At 39.5% G+C, this 17,109-nt stretch overlaps 1 protein-coding gene across 2 annotated transcripts in view; it reads left to right on the forward strand.

The window, feature by feature from the left end:
- The first annotated feature begins 11,162 nt into the window (after positions 1-11,162).
- insyn1 (inhibitory synaptic factor 1) overlaps positions 11,163-17,109 on the forward strand; it is a 46,022-nt gene continuing 40,075 nt past the window's right edge. The window contains exons 1-2 of one of the 2 annotated variants that reach the window (XM_085154927.1): positions 11,163-12,124; positions 12,382-13,992. In XM_085154927.1, the coding sequence (XP_085011053.1) occupies positions 13,849-13,992 (144 nt within the window). In that variant the 5' untranslated portion in view covers positions 11,163-12,124; positions 12,382-13,848. The remainder of the gene's footprint in view (positions 12,125-12,381; positions 13,993-17,109) is intronic. The other variant, XM_085154933.1, reaches the window with a different exon arrangement.

The following is a 17,109-nucleotide window of genomic DNA, read 5'->3' on the forward strand; positions in this document are numbered from 1 at the left end:
AGGGACTAATGTTTTTAAGTGGCAAGTAATTTCAAATGCAGCGTTTCCATCAGCTTAATAAACATCAGCAAACACACAAACTGTTTGTGTGCAGTTTGTTCCACACTGTGTCTACTAGCTAAATGTACAGCTGCCGTGTTTACTAGGAAGAGAAAAGAATGAGATATGACTTCACTAAGAGATGGAGTAAGATGTAAGTAAGACAGGAGAGGAAGAAGAGAGGTTATAGTTAAATGAAAGGACTGCCCTGCTCAGTGGTATTTGATCAAATGGAAATGTAAAGCTTACACGCAAGCTCTCATTTGTTAAATCGGATATTGGATTTATATATGATGAGAAGTTATGTTTTTTTTAATATTGGGAACGGTCCTGCAAAACAAACTGATGCATACAAACTTTGTGTTATTCAAATGTTGAATGTCAATGCTCTTCAGTTTAGTGCAAGATAAATACTATAGGTTAGCTTTCTGTACTTGGAGGAATTTACAGCAAAGCACTGTGTTGGACTGGTGCACAGCTGCTCTGGTGTTCATGATAAGAGTTAGGTTAGAAATGATTTTAATTTAAACTGCTGATGCTTAGATTCATTCATTGTATCTATCTTAATAGCATCTAGTATAAAGACAGCGTAAGCAGTATACTGTCAGTGTAGTGGAAATTAGCCAGAACAACTCATGAAACATCTGCTTACGTCGTGTTGATTCAGTTGAGAAAATCCAGACAGAGCGGTAAACCTCAGTGCACCTCAGTGTCCTAATATTATTTTATTAATATATTAATTTAGCAAAAGGTTCAGTTAGCTTTGCACAAAACACACATATCTATACTTCTACTAACTGCAGATGCAGTGGTCCAATTAGTCAAATCTGTTTATTGGCATAAAAAAAAATCTGAATACTCAAGCTTGATCTAGAAAAAAAAAATCATCTTGTAAGATTACACAGTCAGAATGGCAGCATTAAGAACAGGCGAGTCTGAAAAATATTTTTGATGCACATAATATTTGCACAAATCTTACACATCCAGTCTGTAACTCTTAGATAAGACAAAGACTGAACTATTTCCAAATAGTTCACAATGACAAGAGGTAGGTTCCCATATGGAAAAGATATATATAAATCTTATAAAGTTTTTATCTGTCTTGTATGAAACTTGTATGAAAAGCATACAAGAGTGAAAACACATATAAGATCCCTTGAAAAATTATATAATGAAACTTGTATGTTTTGTATACTTACTAAAAAATATATATAGAGTAATGAGAAAGTGGCCACTTTCATGAGTAAATCATGTAAGCCTTATATGATTTACTCATGAAAGTGGCCACTTTCATGAGTAAATCATATATGTTTTTACTATTTCTTTTCCATATGGGTTTGGAGGAGTAAAAGTAAGGTTTTCAAATCTTAATCAGACCTCATTTCATTCTGTCCCTTGATGCAAAGGATAAAAGATTAACACTGTTCAACACTTTTTTCCTACTTTTTATCAACAAAGATATACCACTTTTGCCACAGCAGCAGTGCATTTCTATTACACAGGTAATGTCTGAATACCTGGAGGGCAGAGAGGATTCAGTATGTTGGACAACAAATCACACAGATCAAACAGATACGACACAAGAAAAATGACAGCAGTTCTCTCTCCTTCTGTTGAAGCTTTTCCCCCATAATATCCTACTTCAGAGCACTCTGTTTAATTAAGCTTGCTTGAACAGGTGACAAACACCTAGTGAGGATAGTGAGGATTATTTTCTCTTTGAGTGAGGTAGATTTACACAAGAATAATGTTTGTCTTCTCAAGTCTTTTGCAGTAGTGAGACAAAACATACTTGTCAAATAGGCAAACAGGTGTGCAAAAAGAAAAGTATGACGAGGAAAAGGGAGAGAAGGAGGGGCAACAAGGAAAATGTGGAGACAGCAGAGATGACCCACATTGGTGCGAGTTGTTATGAATTCACAATGATGCTGCTGGGCTTGTTAGCACACGGCTGGGGAGCCAGGGGTGATGGGAGATGCACAGTCGGCTACCTCGGCTAACCCCTCTGCAATTCTATTACACTTGTTTATAGCTCTTGGCAAACCGAACACCAAAGATACTTTAGCTTCTCAGAGAAGGGCAGGGTTAAAGGGGGATGACTACTTAGCATTTCACAAGGAGACACAGAGGGCATCCTGAGCAAAGTGAACATGCGGGGGAAGTGAAGAAAGACTAGAAAGGAAGATACAGATAGAACTGGGCTGACTTTTATACTGATGCATGATAATAGGACAAAACGGTGAAACAAACATTATGGGATTAAATATTACTTCGGCTTATGTTTTCTTCTAAGCTTTCTGTAAATCCGGGCCTTTATTACGTATGCTGTGAATGTTTTGGTAAACATATCATTGGTTTCCATGAACACAATGTTTTTGAATGACAACTGGTCATCCCGTTTCTGTGGAAGTATGAGAGATACCAGCTGTCACAGCTAATGTAAGTGTTTCTGGGCAGCAAACTGGGGATGAGAGTAGCACCTGCAAATTAGCAACTCTTGTCATACACATATGCACACACACAAAAAAGTGTTTTTTGTCTGTTTACATCTGCAGGTGTCAACAGTTTTTCCCTATTAGTTAAACTGTGGCAGTTTCTTTACATTGCAAATGAAAGAAAATGACAAAAATACTTTGCTAGATTAAACAGCAATTTAAATGAATGATAAACTTTATATTCAAGATATTTTGTATGACCTGTAGCTTTGAATTCCTCTCCTTTAGATATCCCATTCATCTTTTGGATCACAAACAAAAGACAGACAATGGTTTGACAAGACATAAACACACGTGACAATGTAAAGTTTTAACAAGATGAAAAGATTTTCTACTGTTTTGCTAAATTGCTCAATTCTACATTTCTTAGAAGCTCATTCAAAATTCACTTTACAATTAGTAAAAGTAAGTAAAATAAATCAAAGACAATCTGCCAACACAAGAAAAGATGAACCAAGAAACCTACCAGTTATCTGCCTTAACCCTTTAATACACTATTACTAATGGTTTCAACTGTGTATGGGAAGAATTTAGTTGACTAAACTGTAACTTTTACATGATTAAAAAACATCAAAACACCCAAATAAACAGGACTAGTCTTCACATCTCACATATAGATAGATGCAACATATACGTATAAACACTGAAAGGTGGTGGATTGGCCAGATGCTGGGAGGTGTGTAAAAATAACTCAGTTGTTTGGTGGTGGCTATTGAAGAGCTTCCACAGATTCAGTAACATTAGCAAGTGGTGGAGGCCAGCAGATGCAACACGCTGGCAGGTGGATGACGGAAAGGCAGGAGGAGCAGAAACCCGAGACAGTGAACTGAACTTCAGGTAAGAAGTTATGACCTGCAGTCTATCTGGGTCAGATATAAACCAAGTTTAGGTGTAGTTTATTTTCGTTATGCTGACAGTCAGTTACAATAACTCGTACTGCGTACTAGCTAGCATGATGGAGTTTCTATACTGCTGGGCGGGTGCTATGATATTATTGATGTTGAACTTGTTTTATCTTATTTTATTTGTAAGGTTAGTTATTAGAGTTTCCAACCCTCCCGTAAAAAACGGAATTGTCTTGTATTCAGAGAAAATATTGTGCGTTTCGTGTTGAGGTGAAAAGGAACGCAGTTTGTCCCAGACTTCAGCTACAATGAAAAAGACACAAAGCTGGAGTTATTCTGTGTCTTTGCTGCTCAGCTGCCTCTTCTTCTCTCATTCTCTCCCTCTCCTGTTTCTACTTCAATCAAGAACCTGATCAATGATCAGCTGATCGGCTTTTCTCTCTGGTTTGTTTATCGCTCACTTTGCGCCAGAAAGAGGAAACCAGCGGATGTCGCGCTAAACAACAGCAGCACGTTTAAGCTTGATCAGCTGTTGTTAGAATTTATTTAATATTAATTTCTAGTATCAGCTGATGTTTGCTGGAACCACAGCTGTAAAAGCTGCTGGTCATGATATTGGTTTGGTTATCTGGTGAGAGGGAAACATGAAGATGAAACCAGGAGATGTCCTTACTGAATCATCAGAGCTGAACAGGTGATGGAGAAACAGGTTTAACTTTTAGGTGACATGAATGAGTTGAAGGGAAGTTATGAACTGTTTCTGAGAGACAAATAACACCAGGATCCTTTTCTATGTAGCTGACAGCTGGTAACTGTGCAGGGGCGGGTCTAGCAAAGGTTTGCCAGGGGCCCAGGTAGGGCATTAACAGGGAAAAAGGGGGCACAAATAAATACTTTTCTTTCTTATTCTCATTTAAAATGTCTCGCTTTTAACAAATAATTATCTGAATCTTACAACAAACGTTTTCATCTGATGTAAAATGTATAGAAATCCATTATTGTACGTAGTACTTTTTTTTAGAGTCCCATTAAATTTTCTTCAGAAGTAGCTAAGTACTGTATATGATGCCAGTATATTCCCACATTTTCTAGATACTGTACCAGTACGGGGTGTAAAATGCCATCAAAAAGTCAATTAAGTTTTATTCTTTCTCACCTGTCTTTCTATCTCCTTTCACTTTTTAAAGGTTGCCATGTTAGAAAAAATATTTTGCCCTGCCATGCTGTTTATTGATGTGGCAAATGAATGGTTTGTGAAAATATATCTAAATCAGTAATCAGTAATGATCACGTCTCACCTCTAGTCTTCTCTGTCTTAATTTCAGGTTTTCGCCATGTGTTGTAGATAGTTCAGGAGGTTAACTCGACCAAGCAGTCTACTTTCGGGTACTGTTTAGAATACCAGAATAGGGAGGATGGTGTAGGTTTAAGTTTATTAGATTGATACATATATACCAACAAGACAATGTACATCACTGTGACAACAGCATTTGTTTTCATTCAAAGGCTTTATGGTTTTTCCTATAATACCTGGTGGGCCGGTCTCTAGTCAAAATGCCTGGACCGATTTTTTGTCCCAGTCCAGCCCTGCCTCAACCAATGACAGTTACTGAAGGAAGAATACTGCAATCATGTTTTTCAGCGCATATGGCTTTCTATCCTTAAGGCAGTGAAAGCATATATAATGGAAGCCACAGTATGTCTCAACATGCTGGGCTCATTTCTATTTCCACTGCATCCTCACAGGAGGAGATAACCACAGTGACCCATAATAAGCAGGGAAGAACCATGACAGTCCCCATCCTCAATCGTGCTGTGTTCAAGTCACAGTTAACTGATGGGCCCGTCATATGTGCTCATGCTCTTGTGGTGGAGTTAATGGGAGCTGAGCACTTTTTTGTTGCCATTTCACATTAAACGCTTCAAGTACAGTTTGAGGTACTTTTGGAATTCATTTGATTTAAAGCTCAGTGGCAGATGTGGTACATTTCACTCAGCTACAGTTGCAGTCATTTACCACAGCGGTCCCCAACCTTTTTTGCGCCACGGACTGGTTTATGCCCTACAATATTTTCACGGACTGGCCTTTAAGGTGTCGCGGATAAATACAACAAAATAAAACTAGTACCGGTACCGAAAAAAGAAGATTTATTCATAACACACGTGAAAAGACCCAGAAAAACTGAGTTAACGATAAAAACGATAACAGAATAATGCTAAAAACCAATGAAAACCCTGAAAACCATACATTTCACCAAACGACTCACAGACCGGTACCGGTCCGAGGCCCGGGGGTTGGGGACCGCTGATTTACCACATACATTTCTGTTCAAAATGTCACATAAAAACTTAAGATAAGCTTATGAATTCTAATACACTACTAAAGCCCACATCACAGAAAAAGCAATATGTAGCTGAGGTGTCATAATAGTTTATATTATATATATATATATATATATATATATATATACTTAATTTAATTTTCCACTTTATTTTCTCAAATTAACAGTAGCAACATTATCATATATTTCAAGAAATAAGGAACACACATTAATTTCAAGAAACCCCATCCCACCACACCACGCCCCCGCCCGCCCCATGGCAATGTTTAACACTTTGTAGCACCCTTTCTTTTTTTAGCAACAGTCAGTAAATGTCTGAAAGCCAAGACCAGTTGTTGTTGTTTGGGAGGGAAATCCTGTCCCATTCTAGCCTGATGTACAATTATAGCTGCTTAACAGCCCCCTGGGCTCTTCTTTCTCCTAGTTTTGTTTCATGATGTGCCAAATTCTTTCAGTTGGTGAAAGTTCTGGACTGCAGGCAGGCCATTTCAGCACCTGGAGGCTTCTACTCCGAAGCCATGCCGTTTTACTAGATGCAGTATGCGGTTTAGCACCATCTTGCTGATATAAGGAAGGCCTTCTCTGGCAAATGTTGCTGGATCACAATTCAGTTCAATTCAATTCAATTTATACAGGGGCGAATCAAAACAACATCAGAAGAAGGTTTTTTTGCAGTGTGGTGAACCTCTGTTATCTTTACTTTTTAGATATTCCACCATTAAAAAAAAAACAAAAACCCAGTAATGTTACTGACCTGTTGCCAATTAACGTGCTTAGTTGAAAATGTTCCTCCAGGTGTTTGTTTTTAGCACTTACATTTTAATCTTTTTGTAGCTCCAATCCCAATTTGAGACATGTTGTTGCCATCAAAATGAAAATGATCTAATTCTTTTCACTAAATAGTAAAATATTTCACTTTAAACTTTTGATGTGTTTTCTGTTTTATTGTGAATAAAATATGGGTCTGTAAGTTGCAAGCCATTGTATTCAGTTTTTATTTCCAACACAACACAACCATAGCATGCAAAAATAATAATAATTTGCTTTTAGCATGAAATTTATCATTGCTGTTAATGGCCCCACCCCACCCCAGCCAAGCCACACTGTAAATAGTGCATGGCTATAATTAAATACAATTAACAGACATAGCACAATTGAAAATTTCAACTCCAAACGTGGCTTGACTATGAAACAGGGCTATGGTTTATAATGAAACAACAGGTTTTCTCTTGCCAGGGCCCCTAATGTAGCTGCATGCAACATCCATACTTTAAATAAGAAAAATCAATCAAACACTTAAGCTTCATTTCACTGTATGAGAGCATTGCTCCATCACAGGGTTCTATTGTCTACATGCACAGTTCTGTAGATGGGGGAAGAAAAAAAAAAAGACACACACACAGACACACAACACATACACCCAGAGATAGAACACACACAAGATGCCAGATGAAATATCAAAAGGTCAGTAGACAGGCAAGAGGATATGGTGGTGCCACTGTAAGACAGGCTGGGTCCTAGCACTCTGTCCCCGAGTGTTTGTCTGTTTGAAATCAAGGACAACACTGGAAATTGTAAACACGCCTTAATGTCTATGTTTATCCATGCATATTTTAGATGCCAGATGCGCCTTCCAATTCCTTAGATTCTCAAATCCGTCTCAGTCACCATAAAGCTAAAAATCCAAATACAGAACTATGATTTGCAGAGATTACATAGAAAAATACTTAAACCTCTTAGAGAGTGTGCAAATTATCAGTTGAAATGCTATAACTATACATACATTTAACAAAATTATGCTAGACACAAACTAAGTGCCAGGTGGCGCTTAATCCATGAGTATATGGTGAATGTGCACTGAAAGTTCCATTAATCCCCAGAGTTCGTGCATCATGGTTTCATCTGATTTATTAACACAGTGGATGTACCCTGTAACAATAATTACTTCAGGTCATCAGTCAAAAAACAAGAAACGTTCAACTTTTTTAATGTCTGTCGACTATTTTAGTCTTTAATCAAGGCAAATAAAATGCAACATGTCACAACTGCACAACAGCGCCACACAATGGTCAGGAGAGGGAAAAGCATAATGGATAAGGATTCATTAAAAGAACAATACCTTAGATTGTAGCTTATCACTTGGCAGGTGAGGGAGGAGGCAGTGTTTTCTCATATGTCTCCAAGTGATTAAAAATCTCAAAAATATTACAACAAATCTATCAGAGTAGAGTAAAACACCAGCTCGGATTCATTTGATGAATGATCAGAATGGGGGATCTGATTGTTACTGCTGAGGTCCAACACACAAAGTAACAAACATAGTTGCTAAAAAGAGAATAGAATTCTGCTAGTTTATTTAAGCATCAAACCAGAATGACCACTTTATTATGAATGGGCAGCTGCATAATTACATACTGTATTCTGAAATTCAATGGAATGGGAGAGGGACAATGTCGGCCACTGCTACGGTAAAAAAAAAAACCCGAAAGCATTAAGAGTCGTGGTCCACTAAAAAGCAAGTTTTGTTTACGCACATAAGACTTATGTCTTTGCAGAAGGCATGGCTCCGTATCAGCAGTACATAGATGATAATTAAGGAAAAGAAAATTATTGCTGGGGAATGGAGGGTGTGCAATCAGAAGCATAGAGGGAGAACAATACCATACAGATCAACAAGGTGATACACAAAGTTACTTTTAAGATTTTTTCAGTATATGTATCTTTATTAAACTTAATAATATGTAAATATATTTTCTAGTCAAAACACTTTGCCATCCAAGTTTTTGATGGCTTGATAGTTTTTTTGGCCACAACTGTTTGCACATCTGTTACCTTTTGGGACAGTTTTCTCTGCAGATGTTTTTCATTATGCAATGCAAATCTTTTTTTGTTTTTTAGTAAAGTATTTTTTTCCAGAGAGTGCTAGTGTTTTATCCAAGATGGGGTAGCCTATATGTACTTTAACGTTTTGGAGTTAGGTGCAGTATTATTGTGTAAAACTGTAAATATGAGACCAATTACAAGCCAGGACAAAGTTTCAAACAAATATGGAAAACTGAGGAAACAGCTAGCCTACCTCTATCCAAATGACAGTAAGTTCTTGAAGTCTCTGCCAATTTCCTGGCAACCTCAAGGTGATGACAAGACTGCCAAGACTGAACCTGGCCAACAAAAAGAAACAATGCATTTGTTTTTTGTGGAAATCAAAGAAAGAAAAGACAACATATAATTTCGGTGGCACTGGCAGGTTGAATTAATTATTTTAGAATATAGCCAACCTCTCTGTTTCCTCCGGTTATATATTTTACTCCAAGATACTATAGTATTCCTCCTACCTAGACATCCAACTGTAATGAAGATATCAAATCCCCTCCACAGCCTCAAAAAAGCATCTTGAGTCTTTTAAATGAGAAATTTTTTGACTTTACTGGGAGATAAACTTGTTTGGAAATACACAATGCAATGCAAATAAAATTTCTCCTGGCTTCATTCTTATGGTTGGAAACTATTACTATAGTTTCCCACAGATAACACCCACTCTGCTGTTTATATATGTATTTGGTGTGTACGTTTGTGGGTCTTCGCCTGCACGTATTCGTGTGTATCTCTGTGTATATGCATCTTTGTGTTTGTCAGCCTGTGCCCAACTAGAAAAAAAATACGTTCCATAAAACGTCTCTATAAACAGCATGGCACAATAAATCCAAGGCAGAAATATTAAGTGGAACCAATATTTTGCTGGACTCACTCCAGATTTCTAGTAAAACTCACAACTTGTGATGATCTTAGCATTAAAAATATATATTTTACAGGGGGGAATAATCCAACTCCATTCCAGCCAAGGCATCATTGTCATGGAGCTATCTGCGTTGTGCACCTGTGCCTTTCTACTGAGAGGTCATTAGTTTACATTCTCTCTTTTAGGCACAGCTCTATTAAATACACCATGCATACCCAAGCAAAAAAGGATTTTTGCAATGTCACGAAGAAAGAAAATGACTGGGGGGGAAAAGTGCTGCAAACTGTTGCTGTGTTCTAAGAAGGAAGCCTCCCATATGTGCAGAGAAACGAAGCAGTGAAGCTACAAAGGAAACATGCTCAAGGACACCTGTTCGTTGCAGGGAGCAGTTTGTGAGAAGCATCTTGTCTGTGCAACACTGCACCAGTCATGTGTGAATGAAAAAAAAAAGGAACAGGATCCACTCCCTTATCGCCACATGGAACCACAATGTACTTTTGAAAGTGATGACATATTAAAAATTTGATGAAGTCCTAGAATGACACAGCGTGACTGTGTACTTAGGAAAGTATAATGCAGACTTTGAAGCATTTCTTTATGATATTATTTTTAAGCCTAACTAGATCACTTATTGATCAAAGAAAATAGCAAAAGATAATTAATACTGTAATTAGGATTACAGCATCAGCATAATGTCTGTGATGCTGGTACTAGAAACCACAGAGGACTTCAAAACAAATTCATCTGCATGAAAGACCCAAGTACCCTGAATCAACTCGGCATTTCCCATGACAGTTATACCAAGGAATGTGAAGCCATACGAGTATACTGAACATACCAGCCTATATATACCAGTATAGACTGAAGAAGTCACTTGGATGAGCGACAAAACGTTTCTCCCACTGAAAACGCTACGTCCAGATGAACAGAATCAACTTTTGGGGCATACTACTGTAGGTGGAAGTGATAGGGTTGAGTTGCTTGTTTACTGTAAGGCAGGTGTGTGAAAACAGTATCGACACTATGATTATGATGACTAAACTAACGTTATATGTTAGAGGTTACATTAGCTAGCTATAAAAACAAAATAAAAAGACTGAGGGCAACATCATTGCATACGTCTAATGTGGCTTAAAAATGCTCTGTAGACACTGCAGCTATTATCACTTTTTTAAATCAGCGTCACACAGTCACAGCTGATGATTTTAATTATTTTTTAAATATAGTTGCTCTGGTTGTATTTACGTTCAGACCTTGTGTCTGAACTCTAAAAACAATTACCAGACTTCTGTGACCACAGAGCTATACATCAGCATCTGCACAGAGCCTCTGTCTGTTCGCCACAGCTATCTGCCAAAAACTGCATTTTCAGGAAGCTGACATTTTCAATTGGCTTTTAAAATGTTAGTTTCATTTTAGGTTGATTCTGGTTGTGTTATGTGTGGCTATGCATTGTGTAGAAATATAAATTTTGATAAAGAGGACAAAGGAGGGAGGAAAAAAAGTCAGCTTGGTCCTCCCTTCCTATTTTTGTCTCTCAGCGAGATGAGGTCATCAAACACCAACCTGCTTTGTATATTAATGATGCAACAGCCAGGGTTCTTTGGACACCCTGTCCCTGGAGACTGCTTGTCTGGCAGCAGAGGAAGACTTCATCTTGATTTAAGAGAGATAACACCCTCGACAGAACTGTGACAAAGGCTAGATAGGCAGTGTGAGAGGAGATAGTGAGGGAGTGTCGACACCAGTAGAGAGGAGAAGACAGGACAGGAGGGAGGCAGAGGAGGGACTGTGTGATACACTGTGCCTTTAAAGCACCAAGCCCCTCCTCCACAGAGCCGAGCAGAAGAGCCGAGTGGTGCTGGCAGGAGCCTGAGCCCAACGATAAACTCTGGCATCAGCTTCCCTTCATCCGGCAGTGAGCGAGGACACAGTGAGGGCGTAGGGGCAGAGGGACAGGGATGGAGAAAGAGTGACAGAAAGAGAGGGAAGTGTGAGAGAGAGGCAGAGAGAGACAAACCAGGCCGATAGACAAAGAGGGAGAGGCTGTCATAAGAATCACACAGCTCCTTTTTCACAGTAGCAGCTCAGTTGATCTGTCTGCTGCCTCCCGATGCAGGCGAATGCTGAAGGGGATGACGGGTGGTGTGTTACGGCAGCATAGCTATCTGAGTGATGGTAGCGGCCGCAGCAGCATCACAATCCGAAGCAGGGGCTCTTCTTGCCACTCTGGCTCTTAGTCATCTTCGGCGTCCGCTCTCCCTTCTCAGAGTGCTATCAGGGCCATTCATCGTTCCCATCTCATGCCTCCTGCCTCCTCCTCCTCCACAGCTTCATCCTCCACTTCTACTCCTCCTCTGATGAGCCACAGCCTCAGAGTGAAATAACCCTGCTAATAGAAGCTTCTCCCTCTGTCAAGACAGTAAGTACGGGAGGAGGGGGGAGAACTCTCTGTGTGTGTGTAAGGGAGAGAGGGAGTGTGTCTGCGTGTGTAAGACAGAGAGGAAAAAGAGGGAGTGAGAACGGCAAGAAGGAGAGAAGATGTTGGTGTGTGCGACACAGGGACTTCTAAAGAACCAGCAGGTTGTGTGTAGCTTCAGTGATTCGGCTGTGCCTGGACAGTAAGCTCTGGGCATAGCAACAGCAAAGTGATGCACAGAAAAGGTGAGTAGGTGTGCGTCCCAGCGGATGTGTGTGAGCGTGTGTGAGCGTGTGGAGGTGAGGCAAGTGCTGCTGAAGTACGAGATGCATTTTAACAGAAGCAAGAAATAATCAGCGCAGTTAATCCCTGACCATATCTGAGTCTTATTCACCCGACTGATGCTGTTTTTCATGCTGCTATGATTTAGAGCAAGCTTTAAAAAAGAAAGGAAGACGAGACATGAACGAATAAGTGATTGCTTTCCTTCCTGTATGACCAGGTGCCATGTGTGATTGGCCAGCATACCCTGTGGCAGTGGCATCGCCCTGGATTTGGCGAGAAGCTCTCCCCCCTGCTTGTTCTCTGGGGCTCCTTTGGGAAGCTTTCATGGGATTTATCGTGTCCTGCTGGATGGCACGGAGCTCTCTGCCTCTCTGAAAAGAGTCCACAGAGAAAACATACATTACACGGATAAGAAGTAAAATAATTATCCAATCACAGCACAAGCAGGCAGACCGGGTTCCCTTAGCAACAACTGAAGGAGACGAGAGAATCCTTTTCTCTTTCTGCTCCTTTGGTTTTTGGGCACACCCCTGTGGACTGCTGTGGGTCAGTCTTTTGAGAAAGGACTTCAAAAACATTTTTACATAAGACAAGCTATCACCGAAATTCCAGAGGAAGGTGCTCATTTGCCTTCAAGTCAGCTTGTTACTGTGTCTCATTGGCACAATGAGTTTTTTGTTATGCCTCCACAAATTTGCATCGCAAGTCACACTGCACTGGCTTAGAAATCACTTCATTTTGATCCCACGCCACCTGGAATGAGCCCTGCATTTTGGGGGAGAATTTGACACTGTGTGAAAAGACCCACTTTTACATTTCTCCCTGTCATGGACAAGAAATGAAGGACAACATGATTAGGTCATCAACTGCAAAGAAAATGGATGAGAAGCAGAGTTTATTTTGATGTGAGTTTCTACTGAGAGTCTTTTTTTTTTTCTCAGAGGAGGTTACACCACACTTGACAGAGGAATAATCTCTTTTTTAAACAGGAGCTGTCCTTTCTGTCTTTTAAACAGTAGCCCTCACTAATGGACTATTTTTAGAAGGCAAATCTTGGCCCGCTACCAATAAAATAGAACACGATCATTTTGAGAATCGAGCCACTGCTGGGAGTTTTCTTTTTCTATTTCAAAAAGGTTATCGTGAACCCTTTTCCTGTTTTCACTTTTGTATGTTAGCCTGCCATTATGCCACTGTGTTTTACATGTAAAAAAGAGTGTACAGGACAAATGGAAGAAAGAAAAAGTCTTTTCCCTGTATAGACAGGCATTTTAAATAGCATCTCCTTGAGAACAATTTCAAATATATACACTGACACATGAGATGAGTTGGCTCAACGTGATTATGTAAGAGTTTCATACCAGCTTTAGCCCATGAATTTTCCCTCTTCTTTTTCGATGGATTTACAGCATTTGACTTTTCCCATGCTCCTTTTCTCTTCATTTTTGGAAGTGTCTTCAAGAAGGCATGGATGCCAGAGTGTGACCCTGTGCCGAGAGTGCTGGCGAGGCAAGGTGTTTTGGCTGCCGAGGTGCTTTTAAGATGTTGAGGTCTCCCTGCGTGGCCGGGGCCCCTGTTCGGATCAGTAGCACTGAGGCTCCTTGTAGCCAAAGACATGGACCCCGACTCGGCTCCCCCACGCCCTCAGCCTGTTGGCCACTGGCTCCACGTCACCCTGTAAAGGATGTCCCTCAGCAGAGCTCCGGCCCGGGACACCTCTGAGACCCCCAGCCCGAGAGAACGCATCCGCAGCCACATGAAGATGGTGATTGATCAGCTGGAAGGAATTCTCAAAGAGCTCAAGGATGTGGCCAAGGAACTCCGGGAGGTGAGCATCAAAATAAGTTTACAAATATCAGGCTTTTTCATTTAGAGAGGACTATAGTAAGGAAGACACGCAGGCAGGGAGATAACAATGGGTGCCAGGTGGGCGTGCTTCTGTTGTAAGCTGCATTAAATTAAGTGTAAAATTCTTTTTCTAGCATAGAGATATTGATTAAGATTTGACAGTGATGAGATCTAACTTTTCTGTGTGTTTGTAACAAAAGAATGTTGTTTATTACAACCGCACCAAGGCTTTTCTGCTCTTACAATAAGCCCACAAGAACACAGTTGCTTATGGGCAATTACAAATGTCCTTCATGTGTTCACTGGCGTCTTGTGGGAGGTACAGTAGATGTGAAAAGCTGCTGAAAAGCAGCAAAGCCAGGCTGAAAGGAAATACAGACACAGGCTTAGATAAGATACATGACTTAGCGCTGCAATAGTTACATAACCATTTTGTTAAGAATCAGCTGGATTCTTACTGTATTTTTCAAACTGCCATGGTAACACTGTAATATGTGCATTTTGGTGTGTGTGCGTGTGTGTATACACCACAAGGTCTGAACAAGGATCTTCAAAGAGACACTGTGAGTGTTGTTATATGCACGTACAACCACGTAGACTTAAACAAAAATCTGTGTGATGTTTGATAATCAGTAGTACATCTGTTTATGTGGGAAATCTCTGTAGGATCCTGCAGTGTCCTCAAAGATGTGAGCTCTTCTTGCAAAGCTCTTCTGCAGAAAGAGATGAAGGCAGATATAGACAGAGACAAATGAAACCTGAGTAAACAGTTTTGTCCGACCCATTCCATATCCTCCAAGCTCATGACATGATTAGCCTCCCACCTGCTTCTGGGATCGACACGTGTGTCTAAATGTGTTAAAAAGGCAAAAATGGTGGATGTTGGTGAATATAATCACCCGAAGGAGGAGGGGTGTGGGTGGCTATCATAACTTAGTTCATCACCCCACAGGAACCTTTCCCCCCACATTCTCCCTGACTCCCAGCTCTGTCCTACTCACTACGCTCTACTTTATGTACTTGCACAGTTGGAGGTGCAAGGGCACCGCTTGCAGTGCACCTTCTCTCTGGTGAACAAGAGAAGTCGGCCCATGAGCAGAAGTGATTGATGGTTATGGGACAACTGCAAGTGGAATAATGCTGGCTGGAGCTATTTATAAACAAAAACACAGGCTGTGCCTCTGCCAGCTCCAGTGCATATTACCATTCTTATCCCAGACCCCATTAGAGAAGGCTCTGCAAAGTGGCTCAAATGTCATTTTTTATTGGAGCACATTCCCACATATTAAAATGGTTAAGGAATCATATTAACTGAAGTAGCAACTGTGATACTGGTATAAATATCCTACAATTAACTGACCTTTGGGGTGGGAGTCTATATCAAAGGGAAATGGAGAAATAGAATCAGTGTCGTGCTATCAGATGCATGGAAGCCTAATGTTCCATAAAATCTCTCATTCTTGGCCACATGAAAGGAACACTATAATAGACAACAACTGTCATATAAATAAATGATGAATTGCAGTGTGAATGTAGTGAAATAAATAACTCAGTGGAGGAGCGGTAATGACTGATTATCACCCACAAGGTCTTTGGGGAGCTGAAGATAGAGCTCTGAGGAGTTAAAGCTGACATTCTAAAGGAAAAAGCTGCCCAGATATTGGGAACCTACGAGTGTGTTACTAAACTTACTTCACGGTACCGCTTTCAAAGCTCAAGATCACATATGTACCATGTCACTGTGCCAGCTGGTCAAAAGCTGAAACCAAGAAGCGATTAAAACATCTAATTTTAACACATTATTAGTCATGTTGCCAAAAAAAAAAAAAAAATCTACCTACATTTAATTTTCTTTTCCTCCATATTGCCTGCAGTGTTCATTTAGATCATTTAGTCAATGACGTTAAATGTCACATGAATTAAAACACTTACTTTTGGGAGGTTTTCTAATTATACTGTCTGGATTTTAGAGCATTATCTACCTACAGTTAAATAATGTATCCTCTGCGTTTTTAGTTGATTAAAGTAAAAAGGAGAACACTTTCAATACTCTATATAAAATAAGATTTAAAAAGCACTGAGGAAAATCCAAGAAAAATTCTAATTCTAAAATTCTCTTTGAGAACAATATAGGTTTTGTTTTTTGTTTTTTTAAAATATGTATCACTGCAGAATTGTAGCCTTCCATCAAGAGACGTCATCACTATCTAGGTTCTCAACTCAATATAACACTAGATAATTGGCACGAATAAACATCCTTTAAATTGCTGTTTAAACACTAAACCCAGTCAATGTGCTGTTATACACGAGGAAAATAAGGCACAGTTTAAAAATGACTCAGTGCTTTTTCTTCACCTTCCCACGAGTGACTACCGTTTCTCATAAAGAGAGAAAAAGACTTAACATAGGGTCACTTTTGGGTCTTACTGGTTTTGACTTTCAGACCTCACCGTCCCCATCAATAAGCATTCTTTCAACAGAGGATGTGCTCAACATCTTAAATGACAGCAAATATAGGTTCACAATTGTTGCTACAGTTTGAGCACCCATACAGCCTAAATGAACTCACCAAGTTTAATGTAAATCTGTATTATGCAAATGTACAGTATAGTGAGTGCATGCCATTCAGATTTTTTTTTTATTTGTTATGAAAACAAAATATTTCTGGAAACAAATTTCACAAAGATGGAGCTATTTCAGGAAACTTTCAGGAAAGACTCAATGATTGCTAAATTAAAAAGCAATCTCAAGCAAATTTTCATATAATGGCTGCTTCTGCAAAATCTTCACAGAATATACAGAATTCTTCTCCATGCTAGTCATTTGGCTCAAACATTAACACTACAATCACCTTTAATTCATAAAATAGCATGGCAGCCAGTGAAAAAGCACCAGCTGTACACAGAACAATACATATAGTTCCTCAGATCTTGGTTTAAACATTTTAGCAAACCATGCCATATGGTTATATACTCACATAAATATAACCGATTATGATAATACTACTAAAACTACCCATAAGCACCTTCCAATATAACCGTGAACTTATCCAGTATAAATTCTGAATAATCCTAGTGTACATAAAATGTGATTATGG

Source organism: Neolamprologus multifasciatus, chromosome 1 (genome assembly GCF_963576455.1).
Source record: "Neolamprologus multifasciatus chromosome 1, fNeoMul1.2, whole genome shotgun sequence".
NCBI classification, from domain to species: domain Eukaryota; kingdom Metazoa; phylum Chordata; class Actinopteri; order Cichliformes; family Cichlidae; genus Neolamprologus; species Neolamprologus multifasciatus.